The 15,384-nt window shown below is 36.6% G+C and overlaps 1 protein-coding gene and 1 long non-coding RNA gene across 2 annotated transcripts in view; one reads left to right on the forward strand and one right to left on the reverse strand.

Moving 5' to 3' along the window:
* Positions 1 to 912, reverse strand: part of cntnap5a (contactin associated protein family member 5a) — a 195,916-nt gene extending 195,004 nt beyond the window's left edge. The window contains 1 exon segment of the mRNA XM_051958577.1: positions 590 to 912. Within this exon segment, the coding sequence (XP_051814537.1) occupies positions 590 to 662 (73 nt within the window). The 5' untranslated portion in view covers positions 663 to 912.
* A 426-nt stretch (positions 913 to 1,338) lies between these two features.
* On the forward strand, positions 1,339 to 14,515 carry LOC127537014 (uncharacterized). Its single transcript, XR_007946282.1, has 2 exons — positions 1,339 to 4,290; positions 9,919 to 14,515. It is a non-coding gene; the product is annotated as an uncharacterized LOC127537014 (long non-coding RNA).
* The last annotated feature ends 869 nt before the right edge of the window (positions 14,516 to 15,384 follow it).

The raw sequence follows: 15,384 nt of genomic DNA on the forward strand, positions 1-15,384 counted from the left end.
GTTCTTGTCCAGCTCCATGTGAGTCCTACAGACAGTAAATGAACTAATTAAATATTCAGATTTGTGCTCTTTAAACACCACATCTGACCTCACATTCTCCTCCTGTCCTCCTCCAGATCCACCACAATCCTCCACATGAAGCCACAAATACTCCACATTTCATCTGATCTCCAGGCCGGAGCTCCAAAGAGCAGCTGGAGCTCCAGGGGCTCCTCCAGAGGCTCCTCCAGCGGCTCCTCCAGAGGCTCCTCCAGCCGCCCGAGGAGCCTCCAGCTGCGGACACTTCTCTCCCTCCGCAGCGGCGCTCGTCCGGAGCCCACAGCCGAGGAGCAGCGCGGCGGAGCGGCCACGTCTGCTCCGGCGGCTCGGGGCTCCGCTCGGTGCGCAGCGGCGGTTCGATGACCTTCAGCCGCAGCAACAACTTGTTCCCGACCGGACCCGAACCGGCAGGTGGACCGAACCGGCAGGTGGACCGGACCAGCAGCAGCAGCAGCCACCGCCGTCACGATGCAACAACCGGGAGCGCACAGGTACCGAGCCGCGGTCCGCTCCGGAGCCGCCGGCAGCGCACAGGTGAGCGGGTACTCACGGTGGGAGGCGGCGGCCGCTCCGCTCCGCAGAGGCAGCGACAGGACGGCGAGCAGCGGCAGCACGACGAGCATCTTCCCGGGGAAAGGAGCGGAATTATCCGAGAGTCGGCGGCGCACTGGGTCCTCCCAACCTCCAGCTCGGAGGGACGAAGGAGTCTGACGGAGACAAGCCGCTCCCTCGGTGGCACTCCGCCCTCCGCAGGTCCAGCCCACCGCCCTCTCTCTCCTCCGGAGCTCCGCGCGCCAGACTGGAGACCAGGAGAGGAGGACCAGGAACTAGACCCAGACCAGGAGAGGAGGACCAGGAACTAGACCCAGACCAGGAGAGGAGGACCAGGAACTAGACCCAGACCAGGAGAGGAGGACCAGGAACTAGACCCAGACCAGGAGCAGCAGAAAGCCAGGGGAGATCAGCTGGAGGTTCACTAAAAGTCCTCAGATCTGCACTGTAAAACAAGAACCATCAAATCAATTCACAATTTACAAGTTATAATAACAACATTAATGATGTACATTTTAATGTATATTTTAGTCCAATCAGATCAGGTTTTACAGTTTAATGTAATTTATAATAATAGTGATAATATTATTAATAATTCATATTTAAATTGCTAATTTTGTCAAATCAGATGACATTTTTGAATTTATTTTAATGTAAAAATAGAGTTCTTTCATTTTTACTCTTAAAAATTCATATTTAAATCTAAAATTGAGTTAAATTAATTCAGATTTTAGTTTATTTTAAGGTAAAAATAGAAACAAATGAGAGTTTTGTCATTTTTATCATAATAATGATAACAATAATAAACATTTAAATTTATAATGTGTCAAATTAATTAAGATTTTATTGTGTATTCACTAAAAAAATAAAAATGAGAGTTTTGTAATTTTTATAAAATATAATAATATTAATAATGCATATTTAAATTTAAAATTGAATCCAATCAGACCAGATTTTACAATTTATTTCAGTTTTATAGTAATAAAAATATTAATTATTCATATTTAAATGTATAATTTAGTCAAATCAACAGAGTTTTAAAGTGTGTATTGACTTGAAAAATAGAAAAAAAAATCTTCATCTTTAAAAATATATATTTAAATTTATTCAAATTCATAATTTAGTCAAATCAGATCACATTTTAGAGTTTATTTTAATGTAAAAATAGAGTGGACTGTACTTTTTATAATAACAATAGTGATATTAATAATAATAATAATGCATGTTTAAATGTAGCATTTAGTCAAATTAACAGATTTTAGAGTTTATTTTAATGGAAAAATTAGAAAAAACAAGAGTTTTGCATTTTTTTAAATGATATTAATATGTTTTTAAATTTATAACTTTGTCCAATGAGATCAGGTTTTAGATTTTGGCTTGACTTTATAATAAGAATTTTATTTAGAATGTGTATTTAAATGTATCATTTAGTAAAATTAAAACAGATTTTAGAGTGTTTTTACTGGAAAAATAAAATAAAATGAGTTTTGCATTCTTACAATAGTAATTATTATTCATATTTAAATGTATAATTGAGTCAAAACAACTCAAGATTTACAGTTTATTCACTGTAAAAACAGAAAAATAAGAGTTCTGCTTCAATATTTGTGCAGGAGAACAAAATTCTGTTTAATATTTAAGTGCAAAAAAGCATAAAAAAAGTCAAACATGCGGGTGGATTCTGTCAGATTTATTCATTTATTAAGGATTAAAATGTTCACATGTTAACTTTGAAAATTAACTTAAAAATATTAAATAAACGTTTTTATGATTTATGTATAATTAAGTTAAATCAAATCAGATTTTAGAGTGTATTCGGTGTAAAACTGAGAATCGTTTGGAAAAAAAGTCTTTTTTCACCTTTTTATGTTTTGTTTTTTGTTTTTGCTGTTTTTTACGTAAAATTTATAATTGAATCAAATCAACTCAGATTATTTACTAAAGAAAATTAAAGTTTTGCATCAATAATAATAATAATAACGGTACATTTTATTTGTAAGCGCCTTTCTTGACGCCCAAAGTCACTTTACAGAAAAACTAATTATATATATTAGACTTAGATATATTATAATAACCTTTACGTGTTTTGTTTTTTTCTATTTTTTGCGATATTTTTAGATTTTAAATGTATAATTATTCAAATGAATTCAGACTTCCTAATTTTTTTACTACAAAAATATGAATTTTGTATTAATTATTGTACAAGAGAATGAAATGTAGTTTAATATTTAACCAGAAGTGCAAAAAAAAAACTTTAAAAAGCAAAAAAAAAAAGAAAATAAAACATCCAAACAGAATGGCCGTTGATCTGAGTTTTTATTTCTACTTTGATTACTAAAATCCTGCACATTTAGTCATTAATTCTGACACAAATATAAAAGATTCTCTGCTGATTAGTTTGAATTTGCATGAACAAAATAAACATTTACCAGATTAAATGTAAATCTTTGGTGGTTTTTCTTTGTTCTTTAATGCTTAAAATGTGTTTCTGCAGGTTTAAATCTCAGGAGGAGGCAAAACAAAGAGATTTTTAAAAGTTTAATTTAAAAAACAGTGAATGTTTCAGCTACGGGAGGCTTCAGATTATCATTTTTTTTTAAAGAAAAAATCTGCAGAAATCCAACAATTCCAACACAAATGTAAATTCAGAATGATTTTTCTGCAGTTTAATTTTAATTTGCATGAAGAGAATAAAACATATGTGGCAGAAATTCTTATAAAACCATAAAATATTAAAATATAATCTATACAATCTGTACAGGAGGCTTTAAATTTAGACTTTTGGAAGTAAAATCCTGCAGAACTCCACTACATTTCTCACATTTTGTCATTAATTCCAAGATAAATTTGAATTCTGTATGATTTTTCTGCAGTTGAAGTTTAAAATGCATGAATAAAACAAAACATAGGAGACAGAAATCCTGATTAAAATGTAAAATATTAAAATATAATCTTGTAAAACTGTGCTACAGGCTTTAAATTTAGACTTTTGGAAGAAAAATCCTGCATATTTGATCATTATTTCCAACACAGAATAAGTTCTAATGATTTTTCTGCTGGTGAATTGACATATTTATTCATAGAATTAAACATAAAGAGGATTTAACACAGGCAGTGTGAATTTTAGCAGGTGGCAGAAATAAAAATGGTATTTAAAATCATTCACTATAGTCTCTATAAACTGAATGTTTCAGCTACAGGAGGCTATAAATGGACATTTTTTGAAGTAAAGTCCTGCAGAAATCCACCACATTTTTCACATTTAATCATTAATTCAAACACAAATATAAATTCTGAATGATTTTTCTGCAGATTATCTTTACTTTGCATGACTAGAATCAAACATAGCACAGATTAAATGTAAATCTTCTGTGTTTCTTGTTCTTTAAACGTTCCTCTGCAGGTTTTTCCATCAGCTGTTTATTATCCTGGGCTTTTATTTTGGAGGGCTGTGAGTGTCTTCATGCAGCATCTCTTTGTTTCTGGTCTCTGAATCTTGGCAGATGTGACTCAGTGTGTTTTCTGCTGGCTGCCAGGCTTTTTATTTTCTGTTTTTCTGCTGCTGTGGTCACTCTGGTGGTGTTTCTCTGCAGGTGATCTGCTGCTGCTGGACATTTGTCCGCTTGGTCTTTTCTCATCTGGTCGGAGGCCGAGGCTGGAGGGAAACTCTCTGCATCTTCCTTTCCTGGCAGCGCAGAAGTCTGTAACGCTTTCATTTTATTTATTTACTTAATGCGTGTTTGTGCAGCGCGTTTACGGCCGAGGCCAATTGGCAAAGAACCTCCCCAGATGGATGTTTAAAATGCATAAAACTCAACAGCAGAAAGAATGAGGGTCAGAGAAAAACACAGAGTCTGCTGCAGATACAGACGGAAAAGCAGGAAGCAGATAGAGACAACAAACTGACACAACAGACACACAACAGACACACAACAGACACACAACAGACAACAGACACACAACAGACATAACAGACACACAACAGACACACAACAGACATAACAGACACACAACACACAACAGACACACAACAGACACAACAGACACACAACAGACACACAACAGACACACAACAGACATAACAGACACACAACACACAACAGACACACAACAGACACAACAGACAACAGACACACAACAGACATACAACAGACACATAACAGACACACAACAGACACACAACACACAACAGACACACAACAGACATAACAGACACACAACAGACACACACAACAGACACACAACAGACACACAACAGACACACGACAGACACATAACAGACACACAACAGACACACAACAGACACATAACAGACATACAACAGACACATAACAGACACACAACAGACAGCAGACACACAACAGACACACAACAGACATAACAGACACACAACAGACACACAACAGACAACAGACACACAACAGACATAACAGACACACAACACACAACAGACACACAACAGACACAACAGACACACAACAGACACACAACAGACACACAACAGACATAACAGACAACAGACACACAACAGACATACAACAGACACATAACAGACACACAACAGACACACAACACACAACAGACACACAACACACAACAGACACACAACAGACATAACAGACACACAACACACAACAGACACACAACAGACACAACAGACAACAGACACACAACAGACATACAACAGACACATAACAGACACACAACAGACACACAACACACAACAGACACACAACACACAACAGACACACAACAGACATAACAGACACACAACAGACACACACAACAGACACACAACAGACACACAACAGACACACGACAGACACACAACAGACACACAACAGACACACAACAGACACACGACAGACACATAACAGACACACAACAGACACACAACAGACACATAACAGACATACAACAGACACATAACAGACACACAACACACAACAGACACACAACAGACACACAACAGAGCTAAACCTGCATTAACCCTCAGAAAACTGAAATCTTGTAACTTATCTTCCAAAAGACAACCATAAAGAGACACAAAACCATATAAAACTGACACAAAATGACAAAAACAACACAGAAAAGCAGTAAAACCCCTAAAACTAGTGGTTTATCTTTTTACAAATGACCAAAATGACACCATTTATCACCACAAAACTGTAAAAACACAAAGATTTGTCAACAAATCTGACTTTAGAATTATTTCATCAAAATTGTTTTTTTATGTCTTTTTTCCAAAATTTGTCAAAAATAAAGCCTTTGTACCAAGAAAGACCACAAAGAGACACAAAACGACATAAAACTGACCAAAAAATGACAAAAGCGACACAAATAAAACCAAAAACTTAGTGACTTCTTTTTTTTTAAATGACCAAAATGACACCGTTGATCAACCAGAAACTGTATAAATACAAAGATTTATCAACATGTCTGAGGAAAGAATTATGATATTTTATCAAAATCACTTGGAGATCCATTCAGCATGCTGAAATATCTTGTAGTTGGAGATCCATTCAGCATGGTGAAACATCTTCTAGTAGATAGAGATCCATTCAGCGTGGTGAAACATCTTCTGGTTGTTGGAGATCCATTCAGCATGGAGGAACATGGGAACAGTTCAGCATCTGTAGCAGGTGGAGCTTCCATTTTTTTAGAGTTGATCTGAGTAAACATGTTGGACAGGTTTATTCCAGAATTATTTAAAACTTCTCAGAAGACATCTCTGAGTTTTGTGTTTCTGTGGAGCTGCAGGACTTTAGATTAGAACGTGAGAATTAAGGAGGTAGAAGCGCCAGCTGGAGTCCAGAAGGTGAATAAAACGTGTTAACGAGACGGTAGAAGAACATGCTGCTGCTAACGAAGGTCTAAGTGGAGCTAATGCAGAAGAGGGTCATGTTAACTGTAGAAGGAGCAGTTCTGGTTGGTGATTTCCAGGTGAAACGTTCTTCTAACAGCTGATCTGGAGCTTTTCCAGCTGACCTGCTCTGATGCTCTGAGCTGCTCTTATTTGGATTTCATCTCCAGGAAACGTCTCAGTTCTCACCTCTCGGTATAAAACCAGTGGTTTCCAGGATCCTTCATACAGAGGTTCAGCAGCTCAGAGTTGCTTTGGAGGGAATACAGGAAACTAGAAACCTTAAAATAACGTGTTTGTTAAGCAGAGGAGGTTTATTTATGGATTTAAGGACTCGGTTTTTAGGAGATTCACTCTGGAGTCAAACTGCAGGAAGTCAGACCTAAAAAAAGATGAGTTTATGGATTTAGACGGTTAAAAAAAGTCTAACTTATGAATTTAGATGATAAAAAAGATAGAATTTATGAAGTTAGATGATAAAAAAGATAGAATTTATGAAGTTAGATGATAAAAAAAGAGTCAAATTTATGGATTTAGATGATAAAAAATTAGAATTTATGACATTAGATTGTTTTTAAAAAAGGTAGAGTTTATGGATTTAGATGGTAAAAAAAGAAAAAGGTGGAATCTTTCTGACCAGTTTTGACTCATAACTGTTTTTACCATTTTCAACAAATTTATGTCATTTTTGACCAATTTTGAAGCATTTTAACTCAGATTTTTACCAACAAATTTTGGACATTTTGGACAATTGTTGAGTTATTCTGGACATAAATATTTTCATTTTTTTTAGTCGTGACTTCAGAATTGTGCAGACAAACCCAACATTTTGAACCATTTATCTCGTGTCTTTAGTGTAAATGCTGAATGAGTTGTGTAAAATAAAAATTTTCTTATGAAATATCAGATTTTTTAGCTGAGATTTGGTTCATTTTCTTGATGGAACCACGCGGTGCACATTCGTTATCCCCACAGGATGAACCTCTGTGTCTTTAAAAATGAAACTAGACATCTATTTTTTTTAAATTAGACGTTTAGAACAACATGATTTTGATGAAACACGACTACTTCCAGCTTTTCTGTGTCACAAATGAAGCTCTTCCTTCTGCTTTTACAGTTTCCGTGAGATAAACGGTGTCACTTTGGTGATCATTGTGAAAGTAAACATGCTTTTCCAGGATTTGCTCCTCAGAGGGTTAATGAACAGGCAGGACGAGCATTGATACTTAATTATAAACAGAGTATTTATATATCGCGGCTGCTCTGCTGTGATTTCCTCCAGCTCCTCAGGGAAACATTCAGCTCTGGAGATGATGGGGGAGGTTTTTGGCTGCTTGCTGGGGATAAAAACGTCTTCGATCAGAGGCAGTTTTAAGGACAATAACAGCAAAAACAACGAGCTGGAAGCAGCTTTTCTTCAGACAGTGATGGAGGTTTAAATGTCTGGAACAAACCTTTGCAGGTGCACCTTCTATTTTCTCTAGATGTATTATCTTTGGTATTTGTTAAAAGATAAATCACCAGGTTTGAGGGTTCAGTGGGTTTTCAGTTTTGTTTTTGTCATATTTTGTCAGTTTTATGTCATTTTGTGGTTGTGTTTTGGTCCAAATAGTTTGCTTTTAGTATTTTTCTTAAATGAAGCATGCAGAATAAAGTGATTTTGATGGCATATCATAAAACTAATCTCAGATTTGTTGATAAATCTTTGTGTTTTTACAGTTTCTGGTTGATAAATGGTGTCATTTTGGTACTTTTTAAAAAAAAGATAAGACACCAGGTTTGGGGGTTCAGTGGGTTTTCTGAATTTTTTTTGTCATTTTATGTCTCAGTTGTGTAATTTTTTGTCATTTTTTGTCATTTTGTCTCTCTTTGTGGTCTTTTTGGTGCCAATGATTAATTTTTAACATTTTCTTGAATGAGACATTTAGAATACAGTGAATTAGATGAAATATCACAATTTTAAGCTCAGATTTATTGACAAGTTTTTGTGTTTTTACAGATTCTGGCTGGTAAATGGTGTAATTTGGTAATTTTTTTAAAGATAAGCCACTATGTTTTGGGGTTCAGTGGATTTTGTCTGGTTTTTGTCATTTTGTGTCTTAATTGTGTCATTTTTTGTCAGTTTTGTGTCTCTTTGTGGTCTTTCTTAGTATGAATGCTTTGATTTTTAGCATTTTTTTTGAATGAAACATGCAGAATATAGTGATTTTGATTAAAAATCTTAATTCTAAACTCAGATTAATTGATAAATCTTTGTCATTTTGCAGTTCCTTCTCATATTATCTTGTGGGTTTAATTAGGATCAGTAGAACTGTCTGGGGTGTCGTTGTCTAACAGCTGAGTCAATGGAGCAGAGAAACGCCGCCATGTTCCCCCATGTTGCTGCCTGGTTATTATTTATACTGCATGTTATATTCATGTGCTGCAGCTAATGTGAGCTCCGTTGTGATTTAATCGCAGCGAATGCAAGTTTTACATGAAGAAATAACACATCCTGCTTCTTATGGATGAAACACTGAATAAAAAATGATCTGTTGGCAAACTTTGGATGGATATTACTGCGTGAGTGACGTTAATGAGGCGACTGGCTGGCAGCTCTTTGCTCCTCGTGCTCCTATAAAGGAACATTTTGTCCATTTTAAGACATCATTACCCCGCTATTGTGACTTCTGACCCAAGTGGCTGCTGCTCTGCTGAGTTAAAGTCAGACTGCCAGAATTTAAAAGCTCTCAGAGAGTGAAACCAGCAGAAAGAGGGAGTTCATAAATAGTCTTTTCTCTGGAAAAGAAAATAATGGTGCTGATTCTTCAGATTCTGCCGTCAGACGGAGCAGAGCAGCACCACATGGGGAAACAGATGGAAACAGAAAGGAGACTGTGGAGCAGCTAGCTGCTGGAATTTTAGCTTTACTGAAGCTAATAATGATATTGTATATTAGCTTGCTGTAGTACTGGCTAACAAACTAGCAAACTTTATGTTAAGCTAATAATGTTGTGCTATTTTAGCTTGCTGTAGTACTAGCTAACAAACTACCAAACTTTACAATAGGCTGATAATGCTATGCTACATTACCTTGCTGTATTACTAATTGACTATGTTAAGCTAATAATGTAATTCAGTATAAGCTTTTTGTTGCACAAGCTAGCAAACTAGCTGACTTTTTTCAGCTAGTAATATTGTTGTTTATTAGATTACTTTAGTAGTACAATAGTAATACATTGCAGTACAATACGCTGAGATTATATCATTTTGCCATATTAGCTTGTTGTAGCACAAGCTAATGAACTAGTTGACTTTATGTGAAATTAATAATGCTATGTTATATTAGCTTGTTGTAGCATTGCAACAGTATTACAATAGGCTGGAAATCTTATGCTATAGTAGCTTGTTGTAGCACAAGCTATCATAATAGTTAACTGTATGTTTTGAGGCATCACAGTTAAAATTTGCTTGTTTTTCTGCAGAGGCGCCACAGACTTCACTGATTCCATCACTTGTACCACCAGATGTGCCGCCGGCTGCATGAACATGGCGGTGCAGAGTTTGGTTCCTCTTGGTTTGGTGCAGACATACTTTGCCTAATGATAAAATACACCTCTGAACTCAGGAGGAGATTTTCATCACTGCTGGGAAATGGAATTGTAACTTACTTCCGCCTGTTTTCTGGTTAGTTGGACACTGATTATGAAGGAGAGCACTTCCCTCAAGGACGCCATCGACGGCGGCGCTCAGGCCCTAAATGTGAGGGTTCTTTGCATCTGAAAGACTTGCGCTCATCCATCATCGGCGGGAGTGAAACTCTCTGCAGCGTCTGTGTTTCCCAAATTAAATTCTCCACAGTGGCTGCATCGGAGGACGATTCAGTCGGCAGCTCTGCAGCGGAGATGAGGATCCTGACAAAGCTGCCATCAGAAAGGTGTCGGCGGCTCAGGTGATCTGTGAGCAACAGGAAAAGGAAAGGCAGTTCTGCTGCAGCCTGCACGGTGGCGGCAGCAGCATTTAATGCTACACTTTACAACAGGCTGATATTGTTATGCTATATTAACTTGCTCTAGCACTAGTTAACAAATGTGCCTGTGATTGTGCATGAAGTTAATACGGTTATGTTATTTTAGCTTGCTGTAGCACAAGTTAACAAAATAGCTGAATTTATGCTGTGCTAATAACATGATGTTAAATTAGCTTGCTGTAACACCAGCTAACAAACTACCAAACTTTACAACAGGCTGTTAACATTATGCTATATTAGCTTGCTGTATCCCTATCTAAAAAACTAGCTGACTATATGTAAAACTAATAATATTATGCTATATTAGCTTGCTGTAGTACTAGCTAGCAAATTACCAACTGGCTGATAATGTTTTTCTATATTAATTTGCTGTATCACTTCCTAACAAAGTAGTTGACAGTATGTTGTGCTAATAATATTATGCTATATTAGCATAATAGCAAATTAGCAGGCTTTAAAATAAATTGATTGTGTTGTGCTATATTAGCTTGCCTTAGCATTCATTAATGTGCTTGTGTTTGTGTATCAAGTTTCTAAGGCTATGCTATATTAAACAGTTGTTAGCATGAGCTAACAAACTGGCTGTCTTTATTTAGGCAAATAATGTCATTGTATATTTGCTTGCTGTAGTAGTGCAATAGTGGTACAATAGGTGGATAATGCTGTGCTATATTAGCTTGTTGTAGCGCACACTAACATGCTAATAATGCTGTTGTATATAAGCTTACTTGCCCCAGCACAGTCTAACAAACTAGCTGACTTTATGTATAGCTAATGATGTCATTTGCTATAAATTCTACAAATGCTTTAGCACAAGCATTAAAATGTTGCCACCACCACCATGCAGGCCAGAGCAGAATTCTCTGTTCTGCTGCGGCCTGCATGGCGGCGGCGGCAACATTTCACAGCTGACAAATGGACAAATGCCCGAGAAAAGCATCAGAGTGGAAATTAGACCAAGTCTGAACGGCCCTCATGTCCCCATAATGCAAACACAGTTCCCATTTTCAAATCGCCGGCAGCTGTAGTCATTGAAACAAATGTTCCTAATGTTCTCCTCTGCATGGAGCTCCGGAGACTCGTGAAAGGATCAAAGGAACATGTGGCTGCGAGGAGCCGACGTCCAACAATAGCGGACGGAAGCGGCCAAACGACATTGTCAGCCACTTCATTTTAATTGCGCGGATTATGAGATCATTTCCAAAGCTAATGTTTCTTGTTTCACTGCCTTTCACGTTTGCTCCCCTCTTTTATTGTTCCCCTGAAAAGCTAATTCGGGCCTTTCACGCTTTAATTCCACTCTTTCAGCTCGCCCAAGGAAAAATACCCACACGGGGACATGGAAGTGGTCGTCATTAGCGACTGGAATCCTGCAGCTCGAGGTCTGACAGAACCAGCAGATGAAATCGTTTCAAACATCCAGCTCTTTGAAAACCTGCACAATGGAAGCTGTTCATATCGACAGAAGTTCCCTCTTCTTATATTCTTCATTCTGTGGTTGAGATGAAATCAATATTCAAGATAGCAGCATTTAAAAGAAAAACAAATAAAGCTAAGACTTCATATACTATCACAAGCACGTTTATTAGCTAGTGGCAGGACAAGCTAATATAGCTCAATATTATGAGTCTATTGTACTACATTGTGCTACTACAGCAAGCTAATATACACCATTATTAGCAGTCAGTTATTTTTTATAACCTAGTGCTACAAAAAGCTTATTATAAATGACACTGTTAGCTTTACATAAACTTAAGTAGCTTGTTAGCCAGTGCTACAGCAAGCTAATACAGCATAACAGTATCCGTGTGTTGTAAAATTTAATAGTTTGTTAGCTAGTACACAGAAAAATATGATTAAATAACATTATCAGCTTACCATAAACTCAGCTAGTTCATTCGCTTGTGCTATGGCAAGCTAATATGGCATATCTTTATGAAACTGATACACAATCATGAGCACACTTGGTAGCTAGTGCTCGGACAGGCTAATAGAGCATAATATTATCAGCATGTTGAAAAGTTGGTTAGTTTGTTAGCTAGTACAACCGCAAGCTGATATACAACAACATTATTGTCTTAACATTATTAGCATAACATAAAGCTAGCTTGTCAGTTAATGCTACAAAAAGCTCAGAGTGAATGATATTATTAGCATAACATAAAGTCAGCTAGTCTGTTAGCAAGCTAATAGCAAACTAATATAATAAAACATTATTGGCTTAACATAAACTCAGCTGACTGTAAAATTGTGAAAATTAATTAAATTGTGGTACAGCAAGGTAATAAAGCATAACCTTAAGCTAATACGCAATTTCCTTCACTCTAGGCTTTTTGTAGCACCAGCAAAAAAAATCTAGCATGCTTTATGTAAAGTCAGTTAGTTTTTTCAGCCAGTGCAGCAAAAATCTTATAATGAATGACATTATGAGCTTACCATAAAGTCAGCTACTTTCTTAGCTTCTGCTACAGCAAGCTAATATACAACAACATTATTAGCTTAACATAAAGTCAGGTAGTTTGTTAGCTTCTGCCACAGCAAGTTACCATAGCATAGCCTTATTAACTTCACATACAGTCAGACAGTTTGTTAACTAATGCAACAAAAAGCTTACAGTAAATTATATTATCAACTTACCATAAAGTTAGCTAGTTTGTTAGGTTTTGTTACAGCAAGCTAATATAGCGTAACCTTATAACTTAACATGAAGTCAGCTTGGCTAGTGCAACAAAAAGCTTAAGGTGAATAACATCTTTAGCTTAACATAAAATCAGCTAGTTTGTTAGCAAGTGATGTAGCAAGCTAATATAGCATAACATTCTTAACTTATAGTAAAGTCAACTAGTTTTGGGGGGTGTTTAGCTGGTGCAACAAAAACCCTATTGTAAATGGCATTATTAGCTTAACATAAGGTCAGCTAGTTTGATAGCTTGTGATACGGCAAGCCAATGCAGCATAACATTATTAGCTTATCGTAAAGTCAGCAACTTTTTTTTAGCATGTGCAACTAAAAGGCTATCACGAATGACATTATGGGGATGGCTAGTAACTACGTCATCGTGTCCAAAAACGTCACTTCCGTGTCCTACCAAACCAACGATATAATGGTGCTGTGTTGTGTCCCATGTTGCAACAATAGAAATGATGTAAATAAAACGATATCTTTCTACCGCTTTCCTCTGGACGAAAAGGAGAAGAGAAGATGGCTGACACTGATAAGGTAAGTCGGATTTCTAATCTTAGAAAATACATTTAGCGCCGGGAGCTAACGTGCGCTAGCTAGTATTAGCCGCTTGAATCATGTTATCTTTTAGTGTTACGAGGAGTGTTTGGGCCACATTACAAAAGAAACTAAAAGTGGTCGAGATTAAAGTCTCTGATAATAAGTTTATACTTTTAATTTATAAGAATAAAGTCTGCCGAGGGAGACTTTTGTCCCAGTTTTGGGGACTTGGACTTGCTTGACCAATCTGCCCAAAATACTCGACTTGACGAGGATATGGGTCTATGTGACTTGCACTTTCCCTTTAAAACCACCTGCCAGCACACTAACATTTGCAACTCTGCTTGAGTTGTAAGAGTTAAGACCTCGCTTTACCGACTTCGGAAAATCCGCAAAATAAGATGTCACAGTGAAAAAGGTGACCGGTTCTTTCGCTACTGCCATTTTTTTATTCGGTGCGCCACGGCGTAGGACACAGAAGTGGTCCGTGATGTCACACTAGCCATTCCCATTAGCGGAACATAAAGTTAGTTGTTTTTTTGCCTGACCTACAGCAAGCAAATATAGCATAGCCTTATTAATTTAGCATAAAATCAGGTAGTTTTTTTAGCTAGTTCTACAAAAAGCCCATAGTGAATGATATTATTAGCTTAATGTCAAGTCAGCTTGTTTGTTAGCTGACTGTAAAAACTGTGAAGAGAACAGCAAATATCTGTTAAATGATGACGTTTTACGAAATGAAAATACATCAAAACAGTGTAGGTATATTTGTAAATGTAACAGGAACTAATTACTGCTTGGACAATAAAGGTTTCTGATGTGGACATTATACATTATTTTGAGTTTTCACCTAAACGTGTAAATTAATACTTTTTTCTGTGATTTTACCATGTATATACATTTATATATATATATATATATATATATATATATATATAGTTAAACGAATAGTTTGCTATTTTAATATATTTTTTCTTTAAAATAACAGCACAGATACATGTATATTTTATAAATAACGTTATTTTTGGTGATACATTAAATGTAGTGTAATTTAATGGTCAAATATTGTAAAGGAACAGATTACAACGATAAAATACTGATTTTGATGTGGACATTATTCACATTTGTAATTTAACAAGATGAGTAAAAGATGTGTGTAAACAACACCTAATATTGGGCCAACAAACATTATTATGTCAACAGAACTCATCTTTGCAACTTCTTCAGATCAGTAAATTAGCTTTTTTTTGTTTTTATTTGGTATTAAATGGTCCCAGAATTACTTTTTGAGGCTGTACTGTATTAAATCTGCCTTGTTTTTCTGTGGAGGCTGAATTTTCTCTGTATGAACATCGATGCTGCACAATAGAAGCTGTTTTTGTCAGATTGATATCGACACGAGTTCCTTCGTCTTCTATTGTCACTGACAAATCTGCCTGATTTCATTCTGTTGTTGAGACGATATCAATATTCAAACTTAGATAACGGAAGAAAAGCAAACCAAGCCGGGACTCCATGTACAGTCACAGAGTGAAGGAATAATGCAGAAGGCGACAGTATAAAACAAATCTCCGTGGAGACGCCATCCCATTTTCCACAAGGTGGGATAAGCTGAGAATGAAATCCTTCGCCAATCAGCTGATGGCGCGTTAGATCAGTGCTTCCTAATGTTCTCGGCTGGTGACCCCATAAATCAAA

This window comes from Acanthochromis polyacanthus, chromosome 14 (assembly GCF_021347895.1).
Source record: "Acanthochromis polyacanthus isolate Apoly-LR-REF ecotype Palm Island chromosome 14, KAUST_Apoly_ChrSc, whole genome shotgun sequence".
NCBI lineage: Eukaryota > Metazoa > Chordata > Actinopteri > Pomacentridae > Acanthochromis > Acanthochromis polyacanthus.